At 57.2% G+C, this 27,566-nt stretch overlaps 11 protein-coding genes across 11 annotated transcripts; 5 read left to right on the forward strand and 6 right to left on the reverse strand.

Annotated features, from left to right (window-relative positions):
- Positions 1-1,804: 1,804 nt before the first annotated feature.
- JDV02_001936 (uncharacterized protein) lies at positions 1,805-5,089 on the forward strand. The gene is made up of 3 exons (XM_047982912.1): positions 1,805-2,870; positions 2,940-3,338; positions 3,417-5,089. Exons 1-3 carry the CDS (start codon positions 2,435-2,437, stop codon positions 5,027-5,029), a joined length of 2,448 nt encoding a protein of 815 aa, XP_047838882.1. The 5' UTR covers positions 1,805-2,434; the 3' UTR covers positions 5,030-5,089.
- A 1,938-nt stretch (positions 5,090-7,027) lies between these two features.
- On the forward strand, positions 7,028-7,561 carry JDV02_001937 (uncharacterized protein; the record flags this gene model as incomplete). The annotated part of the gene is made up of 2 exons (XM_047982913.1): positions 7,028-7,478; positions 7,529-7,561. Exons 1-2 carry the CDS (start codon positions 7,146-7,148, stop codon positions 7,559-7,561), a joined length of 366 nt encoding a protein of 121 aa, XP_047838883.1. The 5' UTR covers positions 7,028-7,145.
- An 807-nt stretch (positions 7,562-8,368) lies between these two features.
- JDV02_001938 (uncharacterized protein) lies at positions 8,369-10,018 on the reverse strand (the record flags this gene model as incomplete). The annotated part of the gene is made up of 2 exons (XM_047982914.1): positions 8,369-9,834; positions 9,904-10,018. 2 exons carry the CDS (start codon positions 10,016-10,018, stop codon positions 8,369-8,371), a joined length of 1,581 nt encoding a protein of 526 aa, XP_047838884.1.
- Positions 10,019-11,917: 1,899 nt separating this feature from the next.
- JDV02_001939 (uncharacterized protein) lies at positions 11,918-12,716 on the forward strand (the record flags this gene model as incomplete). The annotated part of the gene is made up of 4 exons (XM_047982915.1): positions 11,918-12,304; positions 12,355-12,428; positions 12,490-12,609; positions 12,668-12,716. 4 exons carry the CDS (start codon positions 11,918-11,920, stop codon positions 12,702-12,704), a joined length of 618 nt encoding a protein of 205 aa, XP_047838885.1. The 3' UTR covers positions 12,705-12,716.
- Positions 12,717-12,737: 21 nt separating this feature from the next.
- Positions 12,738-14,926, reverse strand: JDV02_001940 (NADPH--hemoprotein reductase; the record flags this gene model as incomplete). Its single annotated transcript, XM_047982916.1, has 2 exons — positions 12,738-14,609; positions 14,672-14,926. 2 exons carry the CDS (start codon positions 14,924-14,926, stop codon positions 12,738-12,740), a joined length of 2,127 nt encoding a protein of 708 aa, XP_047838886.1.
- Positions 14,927-15,384: 458 nt separating this feature from the next.
- On the reverse strand, positions 15,385-17,012 carry JDV02_001941 (uncharacterized protein; the record flags this gene model as incomplete). Its single annotated transcript, XM_047982917.1, has 7 exons — positions 15,385-15,518; positions 15,575-15,674; positions 15,736-15,842; positions 15,900-16,334; positions 16,424-16,685; positions 16,750-16,882; positions 16,969-17,012. 7 exons carry the CDS (start codon positions 17,010-17,012, stop codon positions 15,385-15,387), a joined length of 1,215 nt encoding a protein of 404 aa, XP_047838887.1.
- Positions 17,013-17,743: 731 nt separating this feature from the next.
- On the forward strand, positions 17,744-19,844 carry JDV02_001942 (uncharacterized protein; the record flags this gene model as incomplete). Its single annotated transcript, XM_047982918.1, has 5 exons — positions 17,744-17,948; positions 18,008-18,303; positions 18,383-18,815; positions 18,876-19,066; positions 19,122-19,844. 5 exons carry the CDS (start codon positions 17,744-17,746, stop codon positions 19,596-19,598), a joined length of 1,602 nt encoding a protein of 533 aa, XP_047838888.1. The 3' UTR covers positions 19,599-19,844.
- A 59-nt stretch (positions 19,845-19,903) lies between these two features.
- JDV02_001943 (uncharacterized protein) lies at positions 19,904-20,774 on the reverse strand (the record flags this gene model as incomplete). The annotated part of the gene is made up of 2 exons (XM_047982919.1): positions 19,904-20,432; positions 20,497-20,774. The coding sequence occupies 2 exons, from the start codon at positions 20,772-20,774 to the stop codon at positions 19,904-19,906; spliced, it is 807 nt and encodes a 268-aa protein (XP_047838889.1).
- Positions 20,775-22,148: 1,374 nt separating this feature from the next.
- On the forward strand, positions 22,149-23,441 carry JDV02_001944 (uncharacterized protein; the record flags this gene model as incomplete). Its single annotated transcript, XM_047982920.1, has 2 exons — positions 22,149-23,281; positions 23,342-23,441. 2 exons carry the CDS (start codon positions 22,149-22,151, stop codon positions 23,364-23,366), a joined length of 1,158 nt encoding a protein of 385 aa, XP_047838890.1. The 3' UTR covers positions 23,367-23,441.
- An 86-nt stretch (positions 23,442-23,527) lies between these two features.
- JDV02_001945 (uncharacterized protein) lies at positions 23,528-24,656 on the reverse strand (the record flags this gene model as incomplete). The annotated part of the gene is made up of 2 exons (XM_047982921.1): positions 23,528-24,268; positions 24,333-24,656. The coding sequence occupies 2 exons, from the start codon at positions 24,654-24,656 to the stop codon at positions 23,528-23,530; spliced, it is 1,065 nt and encodes a 354-aa protein (XP_047838891.1).
- A 1,441-nt stretch (positions 24,657-26,097) lies between these two features.
- JDV02_001946 (uncharacterized protein) lies at positions 26,098-26,697 on the reverse strand (the record flags this gene model as incomplete). Its single annotated transcript, XM_047982922.1, has 1 exon — positions 26,098-26,697. The coding sequence occupies one exon, from the start codon at positions 26,695-26,697 to the stop codon at positions 26,098-26,100; it is 600 nt and encodes a 199-aa protein (XP_047838892.1).
- Positions 26,698-27,566: the final 869 nt, after the last annotated feature.

The raw sequence follows: 27,566 nt of genomic DNA on the forward strand, positions 1-27,566 counted from the left end.
GGACGAATCTCGGGGCGGAAAGAAGGGCGTTGCATCCATCTAGGGCGAGATCAGCCGCGGCATGTCAGATTCCGGCACAGCGTGGAACCTTGTCGCGTGCGGCCGCCGCAGCAAGGAGGGTGATGCTGTACAGCACCAAGTCATGGAAGTGTATGTCGGCACTTGCCCGGCCGCCAGCAGCAGCAGCAGCAGCAGCAGCAGCAGCAGCAGCAGCAGCAGCAGGTTTTGTGCGCCCGCTGGCAGGCTCCTGACGATGGGGGGTTAATCCTTGACGATGGAGGCACAGCATGTAGTTAGTTAGTAGTAAACAGCCAGCACAGCGGACACCGTCGTCAATCCTGTTGATGAGATGACAAGAGCCCCAACAAGACGTGTGTGTGTGTTGCCAGCCCGCGACGCCTTCAATATTGAACAAGGGGGCGAGCACCACGAGACTGGTTAATAACGGAGCGAGCGCAACATGAACGGTGGGGACCAACAACATTTGGATAAAACTTGGTTCGATGCTGCTCAATAATTGTTGGAGGCGATTACGAGAGACAAAATCGTTCCCCGCACCGTCCGAACAGGGTCGTCGAACCGGCTCCCCCGCACGCCGGGAACAGACAGAAGCGAAAGACAAACAAAGACGGCGGCGGGCCACGTTTCGTGGGCGCACCGACGATGGTGTCTGCATGTCTCACTCAGCATCGACATGCCACCAACGATGAGTATCTGCGGGCCATAAATTACCTACTTACCTAGTACTGTACAGTAAGTACTGTACTTAGTAAAGCCCTGGACAACGAGTACATCGTACGGTACTGTGCCCGGCTTTGTTGCTTTTATTGCTTCGTACCTTGTCCAGCCGTCCTGCCCCCAACCGGACAGCGTGAGCGAGCGAAGAAGGGGGGGGGGGGATGGATGGTCTGGATGGGGATCTTTTGTTGCGCAGGTCTGGCCCGCGTTCGGAGAGAAAGATCCTTTCCGCCCGTCGACAGAACAGGCAAGACGGAAGACGCAGGCCGGCACACTACACTCATCAATCGTCAGGCACGCTGCGTCTACGACTCGCTCGCTGGGCCGGGGCGGGGGAACGTGGAGGTCTGGTGTGCCGTGCCGGTGGCGATGAGGCGCCGCGGGGAGACTAGCGTTGCACATCGCGCTCAAAGGGCAACCCTACTTTCGATGCTTGTGCTGAGCCTCATCTCAATTTCCGGTGTGGAGGGGAGGGAAGGGGAGGGGGGGGGGCGGTCTGATGACTGACTGTGCGGCTGCTCTCACGGCTTCCAGGTCTACTGTACCTATCTGCCTCGCAACAACAACAACAACAACAACAACACCAACGAGACAGAAGAGAGCACCTAACTAACAGACCGCCTGAAAAGAGGTAGAGTCCAACACGAGCGCCACCCTGTGTCACCTACTACGAAGTACGTAGTAGCCCACTGAGATAAAGCCCAACTAGCAGCAAGTAGTACAGCACAGTACTACGTGCTACGGCGGACCGTATTCGTGCCGCCGCCGCTTCCTTGGCTCTCTCCAATATTTTCTCGTCGCGTCATGGCCACAAGTCCCACCCATATCAACGCACTCGGGGCCGCTGCCGAGGGCCGGCGGCGGCGGCCCAGGGGCTGGCCCAAGCCAACCTTGAAGCTACCGAGGACCCTCCCCCCCCGATCGGCCAACAGACCTGCCGCTTCGAGAAGGTCGCGCATCCTAGCCGTTGTTGCTTGCTGGTGGTCCGCAGCGTGGATGGCAGCGCACGCACGCTCGCTCGCACCCCGTAATAGCCTCCCTTACCTTGCCTTGCCTTGCCTTGCCTTTCCTTCCTTGCCCCGGCGGCCTGGCCGTCCACGAGCCCTGCCGTGACGTGACGACATGCGCGCTTGTCGAGCTGGCGATCCCTAAGCAGAAGGTGCGGCGCGCCCCGTCCGACAAAAGATCCATCCTCCTCCGAGAAGCCGCGGCCGTGGGCTGTGCGGCCGTGGAAACTGGACTGAACGGGTCTGGCTTGCCCTGCTCTGCCCCGAGCGAGCGAGCTCTGTTCTTGGTGCTCTGTTATCGCGGAAACAAGATGGATGTGTGTTGCGGCGGTCGGTCGTGCGAGCCTCCCACCCCCCCGACAAGGGAAGGAGAGCCTCCTTTGTCTGTCCGCCGGGCCTGGCCTGGTGCTTGCCTCTCGGACCATGCCGACTACTACTTAACCCCCGGTGACGCCTCTCACGTTGCCGATCTCCTTGGTTTCTCTGTCGGTCCATCCTATCCGTCAGCTTGCCTTGCCGTCGGGAGGTGTCGTGTGTGTCGTTGACTGCATATTTATCGAGAGCCTCGTTGCTTGGCCTCTCCCCTCGTTTGGTCCCCCCCCTTCACCCCCAAGTGAAGCCTGCTGCGCTTCTCAGTCAACTCACTCTCGTTCACCCTTGGGGGATCCCTCCACGTGGCTCTGCTCACGATGCGCAACGGCGTCATTGCCGCGGCCCTCCTGGCCGGCGCGGCCGACCTCGTCGCCGCCGCCCCGGGCAACAAGGGCTGCAACGCGGATAACTGCCTCCGTGCTCTTCGCGCGACGCAGATTCCCGGCCGCCTCGAGAGCGCTCGGGCCTTCTGTGCCTCTTACACGGCGGTGCCCGCGCCCACGGGCCTCGCGGTGCCTTCGTATGCAGCCGATGCCTGCAAGAAGAACCCGAACGGCGACCAGCCGGCTCGTCTGTCGAGCGCCTGCGCCTGCATTGCCCCTGGAACGACGACGACGACGCCGCCCACGACGACGCCCAGTACCTCGTCGACTACCACGACTACGCCCACTACTACCACGCCCACTACCTCTCCCACGGCCAGTGCCTGTGCCCAAGTGAGCTCTTCGTGGGCTGCGCAGGTCAAGACCAGCAGTGAGTGCCCCTGAATAGTCTAACTGACTGACATGGCTGTGATTTGGTGCTGACCTGGGGGCCATATAGAAGCCGTGCCGACGGTGGCGGCCGCGCTCGCTCATGAGTGCTTGAAGTCGGTTCCCCTGGGCAAGGACGCCGCCATCCAGCTCGTCGACGCCATTGAGCCCTACCTCGAGTGGCAGAGCGACGCCGCCTACAAGAAGGATCCGCCCAAGGACTACTTCTACCCGGGCTTCGACATTTTTGGCAATCTGGCCAAGGTCAAGGCCAACCTCCAGGCCGACAAGTACGACAGCGAGTACGCCTTCCAGACGGACCTGTACGAGACCGTCTTCGGCCCCGGACACGACGGCCACTACGTCTTCTACCCTGATGCCTTGGCCAAGGCCTTCAAGTGGCGCCGAGACCGCTCGCTCGTGTCCATCAGCGAGGACGGCACCTCTCTGCCCGTCATCAAGCTGTACGGTAGGTTTAACCCCCCCCCCTTCCCCAACCTCATCGGACCGAGAAGAAGCCATGTCCAGTGCTGATGCCCCAATGCAGAGGATGTGACCAAGGACCCCAAGACGGCGCGTGCCGTCACCAAGATCAACGGCATCGAGGCCAGCAAGTATGTCGAGGACACGATCAACAAAGCTACGTACAACCAGGACGTTGACTCGGCATACAACTCCATGTTCTACTCCAAGGCCTTCAGCGCCGTCAACAGCCTCACGGGCTACTTTGCCGGCGGCGGCCGCATTGGCATCATCTACCAGGGCCCCAACACGACCTTCACCTTTGCTGATGGTGAGGAGGTGACGCTGGAGAACAAGGCCAACATCGTTGGCGACTTGACCGGCGTTGTTGACGGCGCCTCCTTCTACAAGAAGTTCTGCACGCCCGCTCCCTCGCAGCAGAGCAAGACGGACAAGGCGGCGGTGGCTCAGCTGCCTGGCTACCCCAAGCCTGTCATCACGACTAGTGACGGCGTCGTTAGCGGATACTACCTCACCGGCGAGGGCCTCGAGCACGTGGCCGTCATTGTGCTGACGGCGTTCGAGGGCAACAGCCCCGCTGAGTTCCAGGCCGTGACGCAGGACTTCTTCCACGAGGCCAAGGCTGCCGGCAAGACCAAGCTGGTCGTCGACTTCCAGGTCAACGGCGGAGGCTACATCCTGCTGGGCTACGACTTCTTCCGCCAGCTGTTCCCCCAAATCCAGGAGGACGGCTTCAGCCGCTGGAAGCAGAATGGCGGCTTCAGCACCATGTCTCGCATAATCAGCGATCTCGTCAAGGACGTCGACCCCCAGAATGAAGCCAATGGTAACCTCGTTCAGCTCTACGAGTCGTGGTACAACTACCGCTACGATCTGAACCTCACGCTGGGTCATTTCGCCACGTTCGAGGACAAGTTCACGCCCCAGATCTTCAAGGACACGCCCTACACTTCCCTCATGCGCTGGGACCTCAACGACCCCCTTACCACGACCAATAGCACCTTTGGCATGGGCATCGAGATCTCTGGATACGGCACCCGCAAGAACCTGACGCAGCCCTTCAAGGCAGAGGACATTGTGCTTCTCTATGACGGTGTCTGCGCCTCGACGTGCACCCTTGCCTCGGAGATGCTCCGCATCCAGGGCGGCGTCAAGTCGGTTGCCTTTGGTGGCCGCCCGCGCGAGGGCCCCATCCAGGGTGTCGGCGGCATCAAGGGCTCTCAGGTCCTCCAGTACAATAACATTTACTCGTACACCAACTTTATTGCCGATCTCACCGACGACCCTAAGCAGTTGGCCGAACTCAAGCGCTACACGGATCTTCCCATGCGCCGCTCCACCGCGGCCGCCGTCAACGTCCGCGATCAGATCCTGCGTGACAACGTCAATGACGGCCTTCCGGCGCAGTTCGTCGCCGAGGACGCCGACTGCCGCCTGTACTGGACCGCCCCCATGATCTCGGACGTGACTGAGATTTGGAAGGCGGCCGCCCACGCTGCCTTCAACGGCGCCAAGTGCGCCCACGGCGGCATCAAGGCGTCCAAGAGGAGCACCACAGATGAGCTCGCCCCCGCGGCCCTCATGCCGCGCGCGCGTCTGTCGGCGAGCGTCGACAAGACGCCGGTCCAGCACTCGGAGGAGTGGCTGGCTCTTTACCAGCAGAAGGCTATCGAGTAGTCTAGCAGCAGCAGCAGCATGCTAGGATAATAGCTCTAGAAAAGCAGTTTTATTCCACGTTACCGACGCGGCCTCGGGTGACTGCCTTGATGTACGGCTCGCCCAACTGTGACATGTGCGGCTGCGGCGTCAAAAGAGTCGGTCAGCAGGGCTGAGCACTGACCGAGTCGACGACATTGTCCTTGTACTGACGTTACCGGTGAAGCGGCCTCGCCGTGCTGTTGGTCATCTGAACCCGTACGGACTGCATGGTCTTTGGTGACGCGCCGGCAAAGCTGGGCTTGATTGTCCAATGGCGACCATGTTGCGCGGTGACACCGCAAGGGGGTGGATGACCCGAAGTGTCGGCCCTCTTCTGCATCCTGCATCGACGGTGCCGCCCGGCTTGAAGCCCAGCAGAGCCCGGCCCATGTTATGTTGGGCGGCCGCCGCCACTCTGGTGTCACCATCATCTTGCCCTCTCTGCTTGTCTCTCTGTCTCGATCTCGGAAGTGCGTTACATTCAGCCGCATGAGGCGAGCGGGCGAGCGGTCATGGTGGCCTGACGGGACAAAACGTGGATGAGGCTCTGCTGGCGGGGCTCGACTGCGTGTGTGTGCTTACGGCTGCCGTCGCTGCTACTGCTGCTACCACTACTGCTGGTGGTGGTGGTGGTGGTGCGTGGGAAGAGACGGTGAGAGGATGTACTTTGTATATGCGAAGTCCTTTGTGTGTGTATATATCTGGGGGTGAAGTTGCGGCTGATTATTCTCTTTCTTGTGCAGAGAGGGCAAGTCTGAGGCGACCGACTCCTTTCTCGCGCAGAGGTACATAGGTTAGTTCGTGGCCGGTCCGGTCCTTTTTCTTGCGCAGATGGCTTTCAGGACATGTTGATGTTGAAAGAGCAGACATTCGATCTCAAAGGTAATCGACCATAAGACGCCGAAACGGGGTGCGAACTCGAGTCGGTCTCTTGGAACGGTTCTGTCGAACGGCGACGTCGTACTGCGACACTGCGGAACAGGAAACTGCAGAAGACGAAACTGCAGAACACAAAACTGCAGAAAAGAAATTGCAGAAAACGAAACTACAGGTGCGTAAGGTGCGCGCTCAAGTTACCCTCACGACGGGGGCTGGGGATTCGCAACTCGACACGCCCGCCGCGCCCACGTGGGCATACGAAAAGGAGCCGTGTACAACGAAGTCACTGAGCCGTCCGTCGTCAGCGTCCTGGAAAGGAAGAAAGAAAGAAAGAAAGAAAGAGAGCAATGTGTGAAGAGCTCATCACGCCGACCCGGTATACTCGGTGCGGGCGGCAGTGCGACGGGATGAGCAGGAGCACGAACAGCCACGGCTGCGCCGCCTTTGAGCAGACGAAGCGGCCTTGCGAGAGCCCGAGGGAGGTGCACCTGGCTATGAGCACGAAGAGGGGGAAATGTCCCCGGCACAGATGAGATGACTTCCATGACGGGGTTGTCTGTTCGTCTAGAAGAGGACTGAACTTGGAGTGTGCGCAAAGACGGAGGTAAAGGAGGACAAACAAGCATGATGTGTTCTCGCCGCGACAATACGCGATGCGTAAAGGACAATGGGTTGCCATGAAAGGAGATTGGCGTGGACGATTGATGTCGGGAAGAAGAGGAAGTTGAAGAAGCGCGCGGGATGAAACAGCATTGTCGCTGAGCAGACACGGCCGCCGACGTTGTACTGCTCGCATACCACTGATTCAGACCTTTTCTCCCCCCCCTTTCGGCCCGCCTCTACAACTGGGGGGACTCAAAGCCTGGCGGGATCGGGTTTGTTTGAACGGCCGGGGTTGGGAACAAAAGCGGCCTCCCCCGTTGTTCAAAGTCGACGCGGCGTCGACCTCGGAAGCGACTGCACAGAACGTGAACACACGACAGAACATAGAAAGGATGAAGCTGGTTGGTGAGTGCCAGGAACGAAGATATAAGGTCCCTCTCTGCCGGCCCGGTAATTCGAGACGCGCGAAACGACTGCCACAAGTTGAGGCTGTCGTCTAACCGCGCGCGCGCACGACTAGACCACAGCCCATCACCGATACTCAAGCCCCTTCTTGATTTACACACACAATCGCGGCCGCGCACTCGGAACGAGACACATACACACACACACGATGCGGCCGTCCCTCTTCATCATCGCGGCTCTGGCCACCATGGCCCTCGGCAAGACCCATGCCTTTGCTACCTCCCTGCGGGACATGAAGAAGGCAGCCTCCGGCATGAACAAGGCCGTCACCGTCTGGAGCGACGTCAACGTGCGCGTCCCGATCCGGCGGCAGTCGCGCGCGCTGTCCAAGACGTTCAACAGGGCCGCCAAGGCCGCCAGGAAGGACCTCGCCCGCGCGGCCAAGCGCAGGGGCATGGCCGCCGTGCCGCTCGAGATGGTCCGGATCGTGGCCCGGGAGGCCAAGGGGCTCGCCACACTCCTGCGCTACGTTGCGAAGAAGGTGGCGGAGATCCCGAGAGCAGGCACGCGTGCTGGTCTAAGGCTGTATAGGAACCTGCGGGTCACTTCCAGGGCATTGGGTAAGAGATGCGGCCCCGGCCCCGGCCCCGACCCCGCGGATGGTGGTGGTGCATCAAGTGGCGAGGAGCACATGGTGCATGTAGGGGAGGGGGGTGCTGGTCAGGGTGCATGTGATGAGGGAGCAGAGGCTGACAGTGCGAAAACAAGTGCGGAACATTCGAAGACGAGTCCGAAAGAGGGCCCCGACGATGCGGAAACGCGTGCGGACGGCCGTACGACGAACGTGGAAGGCTCTCAAGAAATGGGTCGCTCGGCAGACGAGGCGAAGCCCGTGGGGAAGACGAAGAAGAGGCTTGTTTTCTCGATGGTGATGCCTGGTCCACGGAACGGGACACGCGACTCTTTAAGGAAAGGAACACGCGATTCCTTTAAGGAGAGAAGGTGGCGCTTTGAAGAACAGGACACAATGAGGCTGATGAGGTAACATAGAATCCCGTTTGTCTGGAGCAGACGTCTCGGCAGCCATTGAAGAATGACACAAGGGGGACAGGCGCACAGCTGATGAAGAGACCTTGATGGGCTATGAAGGGAGGAAGAAGAGCTATATAGGTGGTCAAGGGAGAGAGACCAGCGAAAGAGCTGGCCAACCGGGAGCCTGACCAACTAACCCGCAACAGATGACAAACACAGTATTGTAGCAACGCTCATGCCTTGGGGGGCGGACAGGTGCTCCCTAAACATGCTTTAGGCACTCATCTCTGCCCTTGTGCTGTACACCGTGCTTGTGTCCGGTCCGTACCAAGTATCGGCCCAGTAATCTGCACTCTGTGACCCAGCTGTAAGAGCTCGACGTCGCCACATGCATCTATGCTATCTTCTCCTCCAGACCTTGAGCGGCATGGGCCCCAAGATGTGATTCATCGTTTCCAGCCGCTGCAGCTCGAATCCCTCCACCATGGCAAACTCGTAGCGATGCACGAGCGACGCCAACAACACCGCTTGCTCGAGGTACGAAATGTTGCGACCGATGCAGCCCCGTGCCCCAGCCGAGAAGCTGATAAACGATGACTGAAGCGCCCTACCGTTTTCACCCAGGAAGCGCTCAGGCAGGAACTGCTCCGCGTCGGGGAACACAGTCTCGTCACGGTGAGCGACCAGAGCGGATATGCTAACGGTGGTGTTCCCCGGCACGTAGCGGCCCATGATATACATGCCCTCGGGAGGCGTCTTCCGCGGGAGCCCATGGGGCGTCGGGGGGAAGAGACGCAGCGACTCGTCGAGACAGGCGCGCAGGTACGGGAGATGTTTCACCTTGTCGTACGGCGCGATGCGCTCCTCGGGCTCCAGCGCGGTGTCGAGCTCCTCGCGGAGAAGACGCATGGTGCGTGGGTGTCGCAGCAGCTGGTACAAGACGTTGGTGATGGCAATGGCCGTGGTGACGCTCCCCGCGTTCATCATGATGTTGATCTCGGCGACAATCTCCCCCCACTCCAGGCCGTGGGGCGTGCCGTTCTTGTCCTCCATGAGCGCGTGGAAGAAGTCGTCCAGCTTCTCTGCTGCTCGGTAGCGCTCGAGCCGCAGGTTTGCCCGCCGGAGCACGATGGCCTCCCAGCCGGCGCCAGACTTGGACATCCGCCTGTAGAACGGGATGACGTTGGCGAGCTTGTCGAGGATCTTGTAGTAGTCGTAGCTCCACAGAAGAAGGGACTGCTTTCGCGCCGTTGGGTAGAGACACTCTCGGAGGCCGACCTCGAATGTCGTCCCGTCGGGCCTCTGCGCCATGACTCGGTCATGGCCCTGGTCGAGCAGGCCGAGGCGCTCGGAGAGGCCAATGTCTGCGATGGCATCGAGGGAGAAGAAGTTGATCCAGGCGCGGAAGTCGACGAGATGCTCCTCCTCCTCCTCCTGGGGGCTGACGCGGCTCTGGCCTTTGGGCAGCGGCGCGGAGCACCGCTTGTCAATCTGGGCGAGCATGCGATCGACCTTGTCGGCGACCTTGTGCTCCCACCGTTCCAGGTTCTTCAGGGCATACGCCGAGGACAGGACCTTGCGCTTCCTGGCGTGCTCGGCCTTGTTGACGACGTCAGCGAGGTGGTAGTGCGTGCCGGCGGTGAGGACGTAGGACTCTTCTTTGATGCAGGGGGTGCCGTGGCCGTAGATGTCCTTGATGGCCTGTACGCGGCCAAACGAGAGGCTGTTTGGCCCCATGCGCAGAACAGGCTCCTTCTTGTGTAGCGTTGCTAGATGTGTAGAGCGGTTGCCGCCGTGCGCCAGGATCATGAATGGCAGATTCGACATGCCCGAGAAAGTTGACATGTTGGGGAACTTTCGGAGACCTACGAATAGGTCGTTAGAGCCTCCTTCCCTCGCATCAACGACAACAGAACCGAGGGCACGGCACCTACCTTTGGCATCATAAAGGTACAAGATGAAAGGATACACGAAGAAGAGGATGATTGCCCAGGAGGCGAGCAAGTACGCATACGGCACGGAGCCAAGCTCAACGTGAAGAGCAGGCATATCGGTGACGGCAACGGATAGAGTGACGTCGCCCAGCCTCCAGTCGTAAAGCTATTGACTGTTTGTACTTCGCGGGAGCAAGGACATTGCGCCTGAGCATGCTTTCAATGTTTTTTATACAGCTAACACACCTACATGTAGCAACACCCATGGGGATTTCCAGCGCGAAGAGGGCGTGCTGCATTCTATCGAGGCATCGTCACTACAGTGTACGTTATTCATTGTACATTACGATCCGGTATCTGCCACTTGTGTCACCCCTTGGCCCGCTTGCACTTGTTGCGCTTCTACAACACACACACAACCGTCTCCCAAGCCGCTACAGGGGCGGGGTCAGTGTCTCGGAAAGTTTTACCCCCCCAGACCGAGCGGGAAGAACTCCAGCCTGCCACGAGGCAACCATGGGACGATCCCCGGCACACGAACATGACCCCCCTCCCCCGGCCTACCCCACCCCCGAGGTCGGGGTTTCCCCAACTGCCCGTTCTGGCTATCAACACTGGGGGGGCCCAGGCTCTCCCCACCTGATGGCAACTTGCCCTTTCCAACTGTGACGGAAAGATTGTACGGACAATAATGCCTCCCCGGAGGAAGCGCGTGCCAGGTTGTGAGGTACGGCGAAAGCAGCTCGCATAACGTATGACCGGCCACATCTGACGTCTATAGAATTGCCGAGAAAGGTAGGCAGCACCGGCCAGAACACAGCAAAACAGGGGCTGACATACTGAACCCATTGAGACAGGCACCTGAAGTGTAAGTCCCCACTACCCTTGATTGCCGTGGGAAAGTACAATGTATGGCGCTGATGATTTGAACTACGTGTAGGCGATGGGAAGTTGCCTTGCTCGAGATGCATCCAGAGATCCTGGAGTTGTAACCGCCCCGTGCGGTTCCGGCTCGTCAATGGTTCTGATCCTTTGTTGTAAGCCATTAAACTTGCGCCGCCCCTTGGCTAGACGCAGAACCGCTGACACAATGAGCCGTTGGTAGCGGTGACTCGACCGAGTTTCCGTTTTCGCCGCATCAGACGTGGTTCAAGACGCAGCGCCAGCATATCGAGTTTATCGATCAAACTGTAGAAATTGCGAGGTCTTATGATGTCGGCGAGGAGGACGACGATGCGCTTGGAGCTACATGTGACCAGGATGTTTTTCAATCAGATGCCGCCGAAGAGGCTGATCAACTGTCAATCGTGGACCGGAGACAGGAGACACGCACCGCGGGAATCCAGAGCGGTGCTGTGCATGAGCCTCTGAGTGGACAACAGTTGGATACGTGCAACTCGCACAAGGAGCCTGAGTACAGCTCATGGGATAGGCATTGTGCTTTGCCAGCCTTTGCTGAAGAGACGACGCCCGCTGGCGCAGACACCCACACCAAGCACTATGAAGGTTTGGTTCATACGAGGGCTGAGGCGGAACTCATCCGTCGCTTCATAGATGGCATAGGCCCGTCGTTGGATCCATGGGACGAGTCCAGGAGGTTCGCGGCAGATTTGGTTGAAGATGCCGCTTCATGCCCAGAATTGATGGATGCGATCATGGCGACAGCGGCGGCTCATGAACGAAACATGGCGGATCGAGATCCGCTACCGTACCGGATGCGAGACGGAACACGAAGCAAAAGACCGGAGGATACGAGGGGCGCGCAGTCTATTGCCTTGCTACGGCGTACAATTGAGAACTTAACCGGTGAGGCTCACATCTCAGCCTATTGTCCTTTCATGCTGACCACAGGACAGAATCAGTTGTGGAGGCGAATCAAAGCTGCACAATCCGCGGGATTTGGTCAGTGCCTAGGAATATGACGAGACGACAGCATGGAGCAGCCACAGGACTTGACTGCATCCACGAGCAGGTCCTTTGGACTGGCCTGTGGCAGGAGCTGTACATTGCCATCATGCAGCAAGCGCCACTATCTCCAGACGTCGACATACACAGCATGCGCAAACTCACGCATGGCTGTGATGACCGCACATGGACCAACAGGATGCTGCTTCACCTCGCCGACGCCGTCACGTATTGCCACGCCGAGGAGCGTAGCACGGCAACGTACGACCGTCTGACAAGCTACTCGGCCACGTGGATGGAGTCGAGGCCGCCATCGTTCAATCCGGTGTATGTAAGGACATTGTTGGGGACAATGTTTCCGCAAATATGGCTCTTGAACGACGTCGTCGTCGCTGGGCTTCAGTACTATCACCTTGTCAAGATTCTTCTCCTTTCGCACAACCCGCGGGTGCCACTGCTGGGCGCGGCGCAGAGGACGGCCAAGGAGCGCGGCGATGTACGTCCAGTGCCGTCTCCGGCCTGCTCATGAACTAAGTGACCCTGCAGGCGCTCATCAGAGAGGATGTCCGAACTATCTGCGGAATTGCCGAGTCAATGGACGGCGTTCACCCTGCTCATCTGTAAGAATAAGTGCCCCCCGCCTCGATCTCAAGATTGCGCCGCTGACGTTGGGTATGGCAGAGTCGCGTGTATGGCGATATCTCTGGTCGGGGATCGATTCACAGAGAGAGACGAACAAACTGCGCTCCTGCGTCTATTGACAAAGACCAGGGATACGTTCGGGTGGTCCGCTTCATTTGCGTAAGCCGGCGATTACGTCCTCCACATGAAGCGTCACCGAGTATGCTAACTTGAACAGTATTCGCTACCTTCAAGAATCCTGGAGCTGGGCATAACGTAAATACTACATTTATAATACTATTGAGGCATCAGCCCCAGACGTCTTCCTGCCACTTTCTTGTGCGCTTCATGGTAGCTACCCAGTCCTGGATCTGTTGCCCGTTCATCCCTCTATGGCCCCCGATAGCTTCACCCAGTGCCCTCCCGGCGTCTCTTGCCATGCTAGCTCTCCCACAAATGTACACAGAGGCATCACTCCCCACAAGATGACAAAGATCGGCCCCATGAGCAATCATTTTGTCCTGGATATACGTCCTCTCACCAGGTCGAAGTCGAGAGAACGCCACAGTGATTTGCAACTTGCCACCCAGCGCTGCCTCCATCTCTGCCAGCTCCTCGCTGTAGATGTAGTCTTCGTCCGGATGCCGACACCCAAAGAACAACAACATGTCGCCGATCTGCCTTCCCATGGACTGTAGGCGGCACCTCTCAGCGATGAATGCGCGAAAGGGAGCAAGGCCGGTTCCCGCGGCGAGCATGATGAGTGGGCAGGACGGCTGCGTGGGGAGCTTGAGTGTAGAACGGTGAATGTGCGCGAATATCTTGGCCTCATTCAGTATGTTGCCCAGACCCGGCAGGTGGTATGAGAGTCCGGGGACAGGGGAGTGGCTAATGGCAACCTCTTGACGGGCGTTCGCCTTTGCCAAAAGGTAGTTGGTAGTGACCCCAGGCACCGCCTGGTCTTCATTGCTGAGTGACGTATTTGACACAAGTGCCGTAATTGACACAGATCGAGGAGACAGCACGCTCGACGAGGATATCGAGTAATACCGCGGACGAGTCGCTGGCAGGTTCTCCAGGACAAACGCCAATGGAATACCGGACCAGATCAGATCATTTTCGCCGCCAACAGAAAGCTCGAGCAATCTGCCGAACGTGATGTAGTTCCGCTCTAGAAACGACGAATACGAATCCCTCGTGGCACAGAGCTCCAGGACCCAGGTCTTGACTTCTGGAGATGGGGCGAAGTCAGAAACGGCGCGGGCCAGTTCGCGAGACACTGGAGCGCAGATCTCGACGTAGTACCGAAACAGAGCATTGACCGTGGTGGGATTCGGGAGGTGAACCTTGACTGCCGGGTCGAGGGCGCTGATCAACAGCGGCGAGTCTTGCTCGCCGGCCAAGCCAAGCACCCGGATGAGACGGTCAACCTCCTGGTCGGGGTTCACCGGCCAGATGCCAAGGTGGTCGCCCGTCTTGTATACCAGCTCCGGGTGTTTAGAGAGGTCCAGTTCAAGGTGCAGACAGCTTCGCTTGGAGTCCGTGAACAGCTCGCGGGCATGCTTGATGGGTAGTGCGTGTGTTTTGGGGGTTGAGCTCTTGCCTCGCGATTCAATGGGCTCCCCGAGGTGCAGGTCGATGGGCTCCATGGAGGTGTCGTAAACAGCGGAGAGCATCGGCTCATAACTTTGGGCCTGTTCGTTGATCCCCAGGTCACTCGCGAGAAAGGCGAAGAGACTGTCCTTCCATCGGCAAAAGTCCTCCTCAGTACCGCCGTGAGCATCGTCGGCTTTACCCACCGGCAAGAGCCGCTGAGCACCCGCGCGTTGAAGGGCACCATCTATAACGTCGACTACCCTGTTATAGTGCAGATAATTGCTATTTCCGAGGCCCAAGGCGGCGTACCGAAGAGAAGACAGTGACGATGGAGAGGCTGCTTTGCTCATCCACTCCCAGAACTGGTTCGCGTTGTCGCTTGGATCGCCCTCGCCGTATGTCGCAAGGATGAAGATGGCAATCTTGTCTTGGGGCATCGATGGTAGTGTCTCCGGGTCAAAGTCTGACAGGTCGGCCGACATTGTCGTCAGGCGGAGACGTTGGGAGAGCTCCCTGGCGAGCCGCTTCGCAAAGGACTCGGCGGTTCCCGACTGCGAACCCCAAAAGACGACAACCTCTTTGCCCTGTCCCGTTGCCAAATTAGTTCCAGAAACGGAAGAAGAAGGAGAAAGGACGGCTCTCTCACCAGCTCCTCGAGTCGCTGGGCTACGTTGCGCGTTGCACGGGTAGCCGACCGTGTTGCGGCGTCCTGATCTTGCGGTCGCTCATACCAGATGTACTGATACGGACTTGGCTTATTCCAAGTGTAATCTGCAAGGAGATAGGCCCCGGCCATCGCAACCATGATGGCCGCGGCCACCATGTCGCCCACGGTGACCGGCGCCAGCTTCGCCAGCAGCAGTATCACATCATGGAGACTGTCCCTCTGGAGTGAAGCCATGATTGAATGGTGTTCCGCTTGCCTATAAAAGCTGTTTTTTTCTCATGAATCTCTGCCGAGACAGAGCTCGTTTGACGAGATGATATACAAATACGCCTTCATAGCTGTCGCGGGCCCGAGCACCGGACATCGTGAGCGTGAGGGTAGGTGTAAGTGTTCATCGGAACATATTGCCAGACACGGCCGTAGTTGGTCTATGACGCACCAGACGCATGTCGCCGAAATTCGCCTGTTTTGGATTACACCGTATCTCACGCAAACTGCGATCCTGAGCGAGGTGCATGCAGCACTAGGCTGGGCTCTGTTTTCCCAGCTGGCAGTACCACCAGACCAGGGGTAGACTGTAAAGACAGACCCTGATCTGTTTGTGTCTACATCACATGCACTGGTACAGTATCGTTATTACTATGTGCCATCAATGCTAGTGTACTACTACAGTCCGACACTGCATGAAGATGCTAGGTTGACCATTCCGTGTTGAGCTTATCCGTGAGCTTCTGTATCCTCCAGCCGGACTTCTTTGACACCCCCCGCAGGAACTCGAGCACCGCTTGCCGCTCGTTGTTTTCTGCATTGCGCAGCAGACAGCCACCTATGCCCGTTGGTCAGTGGAGTAGCGGTGCGTTCTAGACAGGACTTTCTTCTTACACGTATGGAGTGCATGATGGGCTGTAAAAGATGCGGTCATGGCTTTGGGATTGCTCATGGCCAGGCCAAGAAACGCGCGTAAGTCAGAGAGCGCACAGTGCTGTTGGTTTCTGCGTCAGCCTTCGCTGCGTTCTTCAAGGACTGAAGGAGCATATAACTACCTCTGCTGTGGATCGGGCACTGAATGCATGGAGGCTTGGGTGCCAATGTCGTGGATCAAAGACATGCAACAGAAGACGCGCGAGGTAAAAGTGCTGGTAGCCGAGCACTGCACCAGCAGTCAGCGCTACGCACCGATGCAACAACAGGAGACGGCTCCTCATACCGTGAGCCGGCCGTGTCAGTAGGATAAGAGGAAACGCGCGGCTCGGTTCTTTCGTCGACACATTCTCGACATAGTACGGCCGGAACCGCGCAGGCACAGATTCCTCCCATCTGCTCGCCTCGTCGTACAGGTTCGTCCACTCTGCGAGAGTCGGGGGCTGACGAGTCGAGCACACCGTAGAGGCCAGCACCTGGCTGCACAAGAGCACGGCGCGGTTGGCGATGGACCCGTCGTCTGCCTCTAGCAGGAAGGCGCTCGAGTTGCGATAGTGCGCGAGGTCCATGTTGATGGGAGCGCAGTTGGCCAACGACACGTAGAGGTTCTGCCGCAGGACGATCCAACTTGCCGCCTCGCCGAGCCCGCCCTGGGCCGCGAAGCTCGACGCCGCGTCCAGGATCCTGGCGCTGCCGAGGAGGTGGGTGCCCAGGTCAACATCTGCTCGCACCGCCGGCGGGCAAGTCATTAGCCGAGGCGGCTTTTGCATAATTGTCTTCTGACAGCTTTCGAGGACCGTATGTTCTTACCCGAAAACTCCTCGTACAGACGCAACAGTACGATACTGGCAAGCGTGTTTTCGTGGACTGACTGGACCGGGTCGTTCAACAGCTCAATCAGGATCGTGATGGCCTGGGAGTAATACGCTTCACACGCAGGGTCCAGAGTTCCCGTCTTGCAGCTCAATTGGCGTGAGGAAAAGGCAAGCAATGAAAACGCCAGCAAGGGGAACTGGCATACCCGCTTCGGCACCTCGGTGGCAAAGTGCCGCTTGGGGTCGCAAATGTCAACCTTGTGCTCGATGGTCAGCTCGTATCGCGTCGGAAGGGACCACTACGCAAGAGCCTGGCCTCACCCATGGAGACAGGTCGTGGATAAAGTGCATCAGGTACTGGGCAGCTTTGGGATCCCTAAAGGGGAACTGCAGAACTCCATGGCCCTGGCCAGGGGATCGAGCGGCCTGCACATGGTGAGACCACTTTGTGAGGCTGTCCAACCAGTCAGTCAGCCACTTCATAGCACAGGAGGCCCGGGCATTGTGGCAGCATGAACAGGGTCTGATCGATGGACATACTCATCCTCGACATCATTACCCTCCGTCCGGCCCTTGCCAGGCATGACGGGTGACAGAAGCGAAGGGGGTACCCGAGACCATAATTGATGAGAGCCCATGGCAATGCAGTTCGTGAACATGCACGCCAACACTTATGCAATTCGATGGCTGGCTCGTGTCGATGGCAGTGGAGCCTGTCGTCGGGCTTTGGGTCCGAACAGTCCATGTATCGCCAACGGTAGGTAGGCAGCGTTATCGGCGTAACTTACTCCTCAAGCATCGGATGGCAAGAAATCATGACTTCGGACAATCTTTCCTCGACGGACCAACTGGGAAGTTCCCCGCACTCACTACGGTGATCCCCCCGCATCTGCGACTGCCGGGATATGCACGACGTTGGCAACCCCTGGGGGGGCCAGAACTCCACCCCCGGATTCTCGCCTCCCTGAAGCGCGGGGTTAGCCCCAAGCCAGACCGTCTCCGCTGCATCCTCGCTGACTGGCGACCTGGTCAGCGTGTAAGCTTTCACCCGTTGGCTGGCTGCTTGTCAGGCGCAGGCAGGGATGAACCACGCCTGCCGCCAGGTGCTCAGTGACGTTGTCAAAACCAGGCCAAGGCATCACCAACAACCGACCGACCCGAACCTGTTGCCGTTCCTTAATATATAATCATGAGCCACTCCCTCTGTGGAGAAGAAACACTAGCCTCAAGCCGCGGTGGGATCTTGCAAACCCAGGCCTCAGATCACTGCAGTATACTCAACTTCAGTACCGTTGAGAAACTGACCTAAGTCGCCATGACACCTCCGTCATCGGATGAAGCCTCGCAAACACATGCGGATCAAAAGGACATGCTGGACAAGGTAAACACGTTCAATGGCAGCACAAATCACCTGGAAGACCCCAATGATGCTGCCTACGACGACTCAATTGAAGACACGGCGCCGTCACGAGCAGTATGGCTCATCACCTTTACCGTGGCCATGGGCGGCTTCCTTTTTGGTGAGCCGTACACATAGTGAGATTTCGGCATACATATCGAGCAGGACTGACCGATTTAGGTTACGACACGGGATATATATCCGCAGTGTTAGTTACGATAGGCGCCGACCTCGGCCACAAGCTCTCATCCAAGGAGCAAGAGCTCATCACCTCCCTCACATCTGGCGGGGCACTCATCGGCGCGCTCATCGCCGGTCTCCCTGCCGACAAGTACGGTCGTAAGCTTGGCATCTATATTGGATGCGCCCTATTCCTCGCTGGGTCGGTGATCCAGGCTGCCGCATTTCACGTTGCGCAAATGGCTGTGGGTCGCTTTGTAGTCGGGCTGGGAGTTGGCTCCGCGGCCATGATCGTGGTGCGTATATGCTGATCCACGGCCCGCTTCTTCAAGACCTTGAACCACGGCGATTGTAGACAGCTGACTTATGAACGAGCCCCTGTACATTGGTGAAATCGCCCCCGCCAAGTATCGCGGTCGCATGATTGCGTTTGACAATATGAGCGTCACCCTCGGTCAGCTTGTGTCCTACGGCCTCGGCGCCGCCTTCACGGACGTGTCCCACGGCTGGCGATATATGGTCGCTGTCGGCGGTGTTCCCCCCATCGTTTTGGCGGCGCTTCTGCCGTTTTGCCCCGAGTCTCCCAGACAACTGATTGCTCATGGGCACATGGACGAAGCGAACCGGGTCATCGCCAAAGTGTATCCCTTCGCCACGGATGAGCAGGTGAAGGCCAAGACAAATCACATTCTATGCACTATCCGCGCGGAATCCATGGCCGAGAAGAGCCTTTGGTGGCAGTTCAAGCAGCTCCATTGCGTGCCGTCCAACTTGAGAGCGCTCATCGCGGCGTGCGGTGCCATGGCTAGTGAGTGAACCCCCCCTCCGGGCGTGATGTATGCATGGCGTAGCTGACAAGTGGGCACAGTCTCCCAGCTCGGAGGCTTCAATACGCTCATGTACTATTCCGGCACCTTGTTTGCCTTGGTCGGCTTTGACAAACCTACCTTGGTTTCGTTGGTCGTGGGGGCGACCAACTTCGTCTTCACTCTTTTCAACATGTTCATCATCGACAAGGTGGGCCGGCGAAGGATTCTGAACTGCACTGTCATTGGCATGGTACGTTGCAAATCCGGGCAGTGGTAGCTCTGCCAATTAATTAACAGTCAAACAGTCGTTTAGCATGGCTTTGACGGCCGTTGCATTCCACTTTATCCCCGTATCGAAAGACCTGGTGCTGGAAGCAAAGTCTGTCAACTGGGCTGGGACTCTGGTCCTCGCCATGATCATCATCTACATTGGATTCTACGCCAGCGGCGTTGCAACAATAGGATGGATCGGGACTGAGCTTCTGCCCACCGAAGTGCGCGCTCTGGGCACTACCATGAACACCATCACATGCTGGGGCTGCAACCTCATCATCGCGTCTACCTTTCTTTCCATGATGAAGGGCCTGACACCGAGCGGCGCGTTCGGCTTCTATGCGGGCATCTGCTTCTTTGGTTGGGTGTTTCTTCTCTGCTGCTATCCTGAAGTCAAGGGACTCGCGCTCGAGGACGTCAGGCAGGTGTTTGCGGATGGCTTTGGTGTCCGGAAGGCCGCTGCGATGCAAAAGGAACTCAAAGCCGCGCGCAGGCAGACGATTGTTTGAGCACGTAGTAGTGGAGGAGGACATGCGTTCGGCATTGCGGTGCTGAATCTGGACATAATTCTCAATGGTATTCACGTACTTGAGAGAGATTGGGCACATGCTGAAGTGCATGGCTGTTGCAGCTTGTAAACGCCCTTATAAAAACCCAGTCTAGCCCAGAGCGCCGTATATCCATCCAAAGGCACAATCCTTGTTTTAATCGCACAGATCATGTATGATAGCAACTTCCCCACGGTTCCCAGCAGCGTGTTTGTGGTGAGAGTAAACTCGCGGTTTGGCAGCAGAGAAACCAAAACCCCGTCCTGTTAGTCTCGGCGGCGTCTGCCGCCCTGGCGTAACTTCCACGGGCGGCTGGCGAGCTCCTCATGGCCCTCGCCCGCCATCTTCCTTAGGCTAAATCCCAAGACTAAATAAATGACGACGACCACAAATTCCTCTGCGACAGCCATACCAGCGTGCACGGCAACACTGCCTGAAACGACGGAGAAGAGGTGATTGTGGACAAAGGTGGCAAGTGCCGAGTATACGAGCCGTGCCAGGATGAATGGCCACGCGATAGCCACGGCGAGCGGTATACGGCGTTCTTGGACGGGTACCGACGTCCGATACCCATATGTCAGGACCAGAATCGCAGTCAGGCCCGCAAAGGCGACAAAGTAGAGAGCAATGCCGGCCTTGGCCGTGGCCGCGGGCTCGATTTGGCCGCTCCCCGAAGAGGATCCGCTCGTGCCGCCGACGATGCTGAGAATGAGAGCCAACATGATGAGGATGTGAGCAAGCCGGAAATGATTCGCGCTGAACGGGCTGGCGCCCTTGGAATTGATGTTGTCGACACTGTGAGCCCGATGCATGTCAGTGTCTTGCAGTCTTATTGCAGGTGCAGCGCGGCGCGACTCACAGTCTCGAGAGCATGCCCAAGGTAGCAAAGAGAAGCGGAGATAAGCCAATCGAGTCGATGATGAGCGTTGCGCGCAGAAGCCCCTCCGAATCATCGCTGTACGTCACGAGTTGGCAGATGGCTCCTGTAATGCGCACGACGCAGAGGATGAGGGTGTAGAGCCACCCCGAGGCCCTGTGCCACCCATGGCGCGAGCAGACGGTGAAGGCAAATACGGAGGCTGGTACGTAGACGATGAGCTCCGCGATTGAGAGATAACCCCGATCGCCGAGAGCCATATCAACTCTGATGTCAGATGTTGCTTGTGGGTGCAGACTTCGTGAGTGTTCTGTTGGACTGGAGTGCTAGAGGCTGAATACACGGAAGGACGGGCACGGAGCAAGGAACAGCATGGACCGGCTCGACGACTGGAAACACCATGGCCGCCTTTATATTATTTTACACTTGTGGTGTATCTCAGAAGCGTGTAGATTATGCTGCACATCGCGAAGTGGCTTCCCTTTCCGTTTCTAATTGCCGGTTGATCTTTGACGCCCGGGGGCCTTCATGTGGCTGAGCCTGGTTGGCCTCCCGTTCAGAGGGTCGCGGTAGCCTATTTTGTAGGGGCATTTCGGAGTCAAATAGGGGCAAGGTGACATGGAGCAGAGAGAATAGGAAATAAAATAAATAACATAAAATAAACAACCTTGTGCAGACCGTAGGGCTGATCGAGTGAGACCGGACGCCTTCGGCAAGAAATGCCGAAGGCTCTGTCACAAATATCCACGAGAAAAAGTACGCGCAAAGCACCTCCGTTTCCTTCCCGGATCATTGGTGGATTCAAGATGTTGCCGACTTCGGCAGCCCCGAAGCGCGGCGGCGTCAAGGCTGTCTGCACCAAAGAAATGCTGTCTCAGCGTCAGCAGCAAAAGCCACCAAGGCCCCTGATGATGACCATGCCGCTTTGGGTGGGCCTTTCGGCGCTAAATTCCAACGTTCCTCGATCTGCTTTCCATCTCAGGACGACCATATTCTCTGGGTGCTGCTTCCTTATTACTTTACCAAGCATCCTCCAGGTGTGCTCCATCCACCACGTTATTGCATGTAACGGCAGAGCGCATTGCGCGGCTTTTCGAGTTTCAAGAGCAAAAAGGATACTACATTCGGACAGCATGGTGTTCAGTGGGCGCCCCTCCACGGCTTGCTTCTCATGTCGACGAAGAAGGTTGAAGGTGAGGTCTTGAGACTCCCGCTCAGAACCATTGATTATTACTCATGTCAACGGTCTCATAATATGGACTGGTTGGCACCGCTCTCATAGGTTTGAGCGGTAGAGGCATGACACGAAGCTCCACATGAGACTAACAGACGCGTCTTCTCTGCAGTGTGACCGCATACAGTCAGGGTGCACGCAATGCCATCGCAAGACCATAACGTGTCCCGGATACGGTAATCCATCCGAGATCCGCATCAGGGACGAGACGAGCCGAGTCATAGTCAAAGCCCTCGCGGCACCTAAGCCCAAAAAGTCACGCCCACCGACTCCGGAACGACATGCCGGGGCACATGGAACAGCACCACACGAGTCTAAAGAAGAAGGCGTGTGTAAGCTGCAACACCTCCCCATCCACTCGCTCCCTCAAGCCGTGTGTGATGCCGCCGTGGCATACTTTATGACGTCGTATATTGTTGCCACGCCATTCGAGGCATACCTCCCCGGGCTTTTCATCTCGGAGTGCTTCAATGATAACCCCTGTACACTGGCTGTGTCCGCCACGGCGCTGGCCACGTTTGCACGCCGAGTGAAATGCGACAAGTACCTGGACATGGCTCGACGCAACTATTCATCGGCGTTGGTCCGTACCAATGAGGCACTGGCGGATACTTCGGCCGCCGTGTTAGACAGCACTCTCGCCGCCGTGCTCCTTTTGGGACTCTTTGAGGCCGTCGTGTTTCAAGGCGGACAGGCCCCGACGAATTGGACAGCACATACCTTGGGCGCGATGCAGCTTTTGCGTCTCAGAGGCAAGGGGCAGTTCAAGTCTCACGTCTCCCAAAAGCTGTACGCCCAAGCAAGCAACAACATTAAGACCAGCTGCATTCAAAAGTCAATGCCGCTTCCAGCCGACTTCGTCGCCTTCAATGAGGAGGTAGGGCCATTGCTGGATCCCGGAGACCCTGCGATCCGGATCTCACCAGTGGTAGATAGAATGGCGCGCATCAAAGCCCAAGCCCTGATCAAAGTGGATGCACACTTGATCCGGGAGGCCTGGCAGCTAGACCGCGAGATTGCCAACTTTGGTCAGAACATGCCGTCCAAGATGCGGTATGTCACGCACAATCGTTCGCCACCGAACCCGGAAGCCGGATCCGAATTCTCTTACGATTACCCCAACCTGCGCACGGCCAAGGTCTGGAACGCGCTTCGTCTGCTGCGGCAGTTTCTTGTTACCTTCATATCGAATTCGTCGCAGGCCGAGCTCGACGTGATGGGCCCCGACCTGCAAAATACCCCTTCCCACGACGCCTTGCTGGCTCTAAGACGCTATGCTGTGAATAACATGGGCGAAATTTCTGAGCAAATTCTCGCCACCGTGCCGAGTTTTCTAGAGAGTGGTTTAACAGAGAGGCGATTCTATCCAGCGGCGAGGAGTCTTGTCTGGCCTCTCACCATCATCGAGTCCACGGGTATAAGCTATGCATCACATCGCGAGCTGGCTGCCCTATACCTGAAAGAATTGGCCTGTGACTTGAACCTGCCGCAGGCAGTGCATCCAGACCGGGATCCGGGACACAAGGACGACTGGTGAGTGATTGAGTGCTACTAGGGTGCGTGTCGTCTGCTCCAGGCTAACACCGCGTTTAGGCTGCATCTGTTTCACGTGGGATGAATCAAGCTCCCCATGATGTGCATCGAACGCGCGGTAGTGGGAAGAAAGGGTCCGCTCAGAAATAAAATATTGGGGCCAGCTGCGCTATCTACAACGTCCATGGCCTATGTCGTGCGGAGGCATTCGCTCCAGCCATTGGCATCATGTTTAGGGAGTGATACCTACAACTTGGATCCTTCCAAGCGCCGCCCTGTCTCATCAAAGCGAATCTGCTTTCCGTGAACCAGGGCCTCCTGCAACGCTGCCCCAATCTCCACGGCCTTGACCGCGTTGCTAAGCTTCATGGGCAACGGTTTGTTGTCCAGGCACGCCTCGGTGAACTCATTGGACTCTTGCACAAAGGCCATTTCGAAGCGCCCGTAATAATCATGCGGCACCTCGCGTGTGATTCCGCCAGCGTGGAAATGATTGACGAGGTTGATCTGTGGGTTGCCGTTGACAGACAGCTTCCCCTCTGTTCCGATGATCTCGGTCGTGTCCTCCTGACCGTGCGCCATCATGCGCGAGCAGTAGTAGTACGCGATCTTGCCACCCCAAAACTCGACGACGCCCACCGCGTTGTCGAAGTCGTTGTGCTTGGCCAAGTCGGGCTGCACGGCGCGGATGCCGTACGCCGAGATAGACTTGGGCATGATGTGGTCACCGAAGAACCAGAGCGTTAGGTCAATGTCGTGAATCGACATGTCGACGAAAACGCCGCCCGACCAGGCAGCGTACTCGACGAAGAAGCCTGATGGGTCGTGCTTGTCGCAAGTCTGACTGCGGATGATGGAGGGTCTTCCGATGAGGCCGCGATCCATCTTGCCGTATGCATCTCGGTACGAGGCGTCGAATCGGCGAGAGAAGCCGCACATGACCTTTAGGTGTGGCCTCTTCCTGGCCTCGGCAACGACATCTCGACACTGTGGGGGCATCAGCGACAACCAATTTCTGTATACTTTGCAGTCTTGAAACACATTCACGCACCACATTGATGTTCGTGGACAAGGGCTTCTCGCAGAGGACGTGCAGGTCTTTGCGCATTGCCTGGATGGCTTCTTCGGCATGAACAGAAGTCGCCGTGCCGATGACGACGGCATTGAGCCCCGGGTGCTCCAACATCTTCTGATAATCATCGTACAAGGTCACGCCGTACGGCTCGAGGTTGACCTTGCCCCATGCGAGCTCCTCTTGGTCCGGCGAGAAGGCAGCGACGAGCTCTGCGCGAGGCGTTCGGTTGAGGAAATTGAGAGCATGTCGTTTGCCCATGCGGCCGAGTCCGGCGGCAGCAATTTGGAGTTTCTTTGCCATGTTGTACGGCCGAGAGCAGCGAGCAAGGGGATGTAATGGCGTATAAGAGGAAGCTGTCGAGAACGATGCATCAATGACCTCGAGTTTTGCGGTAAAAGAAGCCGGCTTTTATTTAGACAAAGGCGCCCAATACCAGCCCTTACGGACTCCGGTCTCCGCATCGTGGGCATCTGAGAGCCAAATCGTCATGCTGTTACTTTGCCAGCGAAAACCTGCGAGTTGACATCTCGGCTTATGCAGAGGCAGTCACCGCTTCGACCCTCTCTGGTATAAAACACTTCCGCTCGCCGAAAATTGCCATTCAAGGTTGCAGTGACTTTCATGGCGTCGGTGGAGCCTTCAGCAAGGCGAGGAGGGGTAATAGTCAAGCCTTCAGTCGCTTGGGGGGAGGCCAATACGGGAGACAAGTTTCGGCCAACGCAAATTGCTCCATTGGGCGAATTCGGGAGAAATCGCTCCTTGTGTGTATTGATTTGGCCAGATGCTTATCAGACTAACGCTGTCCGACCTGCCACCCGAACCTGTTCGAGTAGCACTGCGTTGCCACCTACTTCGAGTCTTAGCAATCACTGCTTTCGCGTCTTGATCATCTGACAGGACCCTGCTCTGCCATACCCCAGCGCCACCTTGAAAGCCCGAAGTCGGTGGGGGCCGTGGCGCCTGGGGTAGCCGACCCTCCACGATGTGCCTGCTCACAGTCTGCCGTGGCGACGGGGGATCGCTGGTATCGACATGAGCGGCGCCTTCTACATCGCGCCTCATGATACTGTTTTGCACATTACTTAATTCCAAGCAAATTGCTCGACTTGCCGCGAATCTGGATCATATCTTCCTTCGCAACTTAGACGTGGCAAATGCCCTAATGCCTACATATACAGACGAGTATGACACGCAGGGAAGGAGGCAGCCTGGACCATGAGGCACAAAGAGATGGAAAGAAACGGTGCGAAGATAGCACAATCCCATTTGCGGTATAGGTGATGTGCGAGTGAATTCCCTGCAGCCTGGTCATTACGAGACGAGAACAAGAAAAGTGCCGTCATGCGTGAGGCCGCCGGTGCGATATGTGCCCGGGACCCGAGACACTGAGCTCGTTCAACGTAGTTGACGCGCGCAAGGATGCCACACTAACCATGTTGAATTCGATAATTTCGGCATATTATGATCTAAATCAACTGGTGGACCCTTGCACTATTCGGCGATCTGCTGCATAGGTGATAGTATGTGCCTTACTTATAGCTTTAAGGTCTCATCATTTCCAGTACGATAGATGGGAAATATTGGATAATAGAAGGTTATGGAATAATATTCATCGTAAAAATGACACATCGAAAGTAATAGACCACGAGAGATGAAGGCTAGCCCTGAAAGCCAACCACATCCTCCCCCATCGGGTAGAGTACTGAAGCCCGTTTACATCACCCTTTAGTCATGACTACTTCTAACAGCCATGTTGATCAGAGCCCTGAGCCTTGTCACAAAAGTCGAGACCCGAGTACCACCTCATATAGCCAATGTTGGCCGTCGTTGTCCCATCATTACCCTGGTTCTGATGGCAAGTGCCCGGCACGTAGCTTCCACAAGCCTTTGACACCCTCGCCAGCAGTTTGGTAATGTGGCCAGAGCTTGCCCAGGCCTGCCTATCATCGCTTCTGTTGCAAACGAACGCAACCGTTATTCCCCGAATTGCATACACAGCCTTGTTTTTGAACCATTTGCCGGAGCCCATTTGAATCTTGATATCCGCCACGGCAGCGTCAGTGTCTCCTGTGGGCAGAGTGAAACCGCAGCCGCAATACTTTGAATATTCGGGAGTATTCTCATTTGCCAGCCAGTCGTCGCGCCCATAGAGCTGCTTCTCGCTCTCCGCCAGAAGTGATCGCGCCTCGGAAACAGAATGGATAGGGTTGGAGATGCGTTTATGGATCTCGTTGCCAAACTCGTCCTCGGTGACAACATAGACGCCATCCGTTGTGTTCGTCGGGATGACGGCGGCAATGGCCCCGGTGACGAGGGTAAGGAGAATGGCAAAGGATCGCATCGTGTCGACAATAGATGAAGTGCTTTAAAGAGTGACTGTTGGGTGTTCCCTGTGTGAAGCTGGGGCTCTCGGCATCAAACCTGATAGTGAGAGATCATGGCCTTCAATATATATCAACATTCGTATGTTGACAGCCTCACGATGCTTCGCGGGGTAGCAAGCAGGCAGCCAATGGTGCTATCGCAGGAGCATACGTCGAAGCATTGTGTAAAATCTCGCACTCTTTGGCGGTTTCGGCCATTGCATCTCCCAGGTCAGAATGTGGCCCGCGACCCGGGCTTGCGGTCGGAGTGAAACGTGGGGGGGAACGCCCTCTCAGGCACTCGAGGGCGAATACGAAGAGGCGCCTGCGGACTGGCGGCTCTGCCTTCATTGACAATACACGTGCCGTGAGCTTAAGCGCGGCGCACGAGGTCGGAGACCTCTCAAGACATGCGAGTTCGCTTTCTTAGCAGCTGGACTCCCGCAGCACGGCACGCGGCCGAGCGCTAAGGTTGTCGTGCCTGCAGCTGCGTATGCAGCCCCGGGTTTCAATACTATGCCCCTCAGCGAGGGGGCGCGGACGAGAGATCAAGTCAGTCTGCTGCCCATGCGTCTCCGGCTACGCGTATGACTCGCTGCTGCATTGCAAAATTACTACGTTGTCCTATTACACAATTGTTTACTCGTGCTTCGCAGGTAAGTTATCAATTCATCTTTCTTGCAACTCGTATTGACTACGGCATGGTCGAGCATGTACAGCAATCAAGTCCCCTCTCCGCCACCAACAACTTGGAGCTCGTGGTGGAGCAATAGTTTGCAGCCCGCTGGATCCCCTCAAAGTGAGGCAGTCTCATCAGCGGTGGCGCCCGGAGACAATTGTCTTACAT

This window comes from Purpureocillium takamizusanense, chromosome 2 (genome assembly GCF_022605165.1).
Source record: "Purpureocillium takamizusanense chromosome 2, complete sequence".
Lineage (NCBI taxonomy): Eukaryota > Fungi > Ascomycota > Sordariomycetes > Hypocreales > Ophiocordycipitaceae > Purpureocillium > Purpureocillium takamizusanense.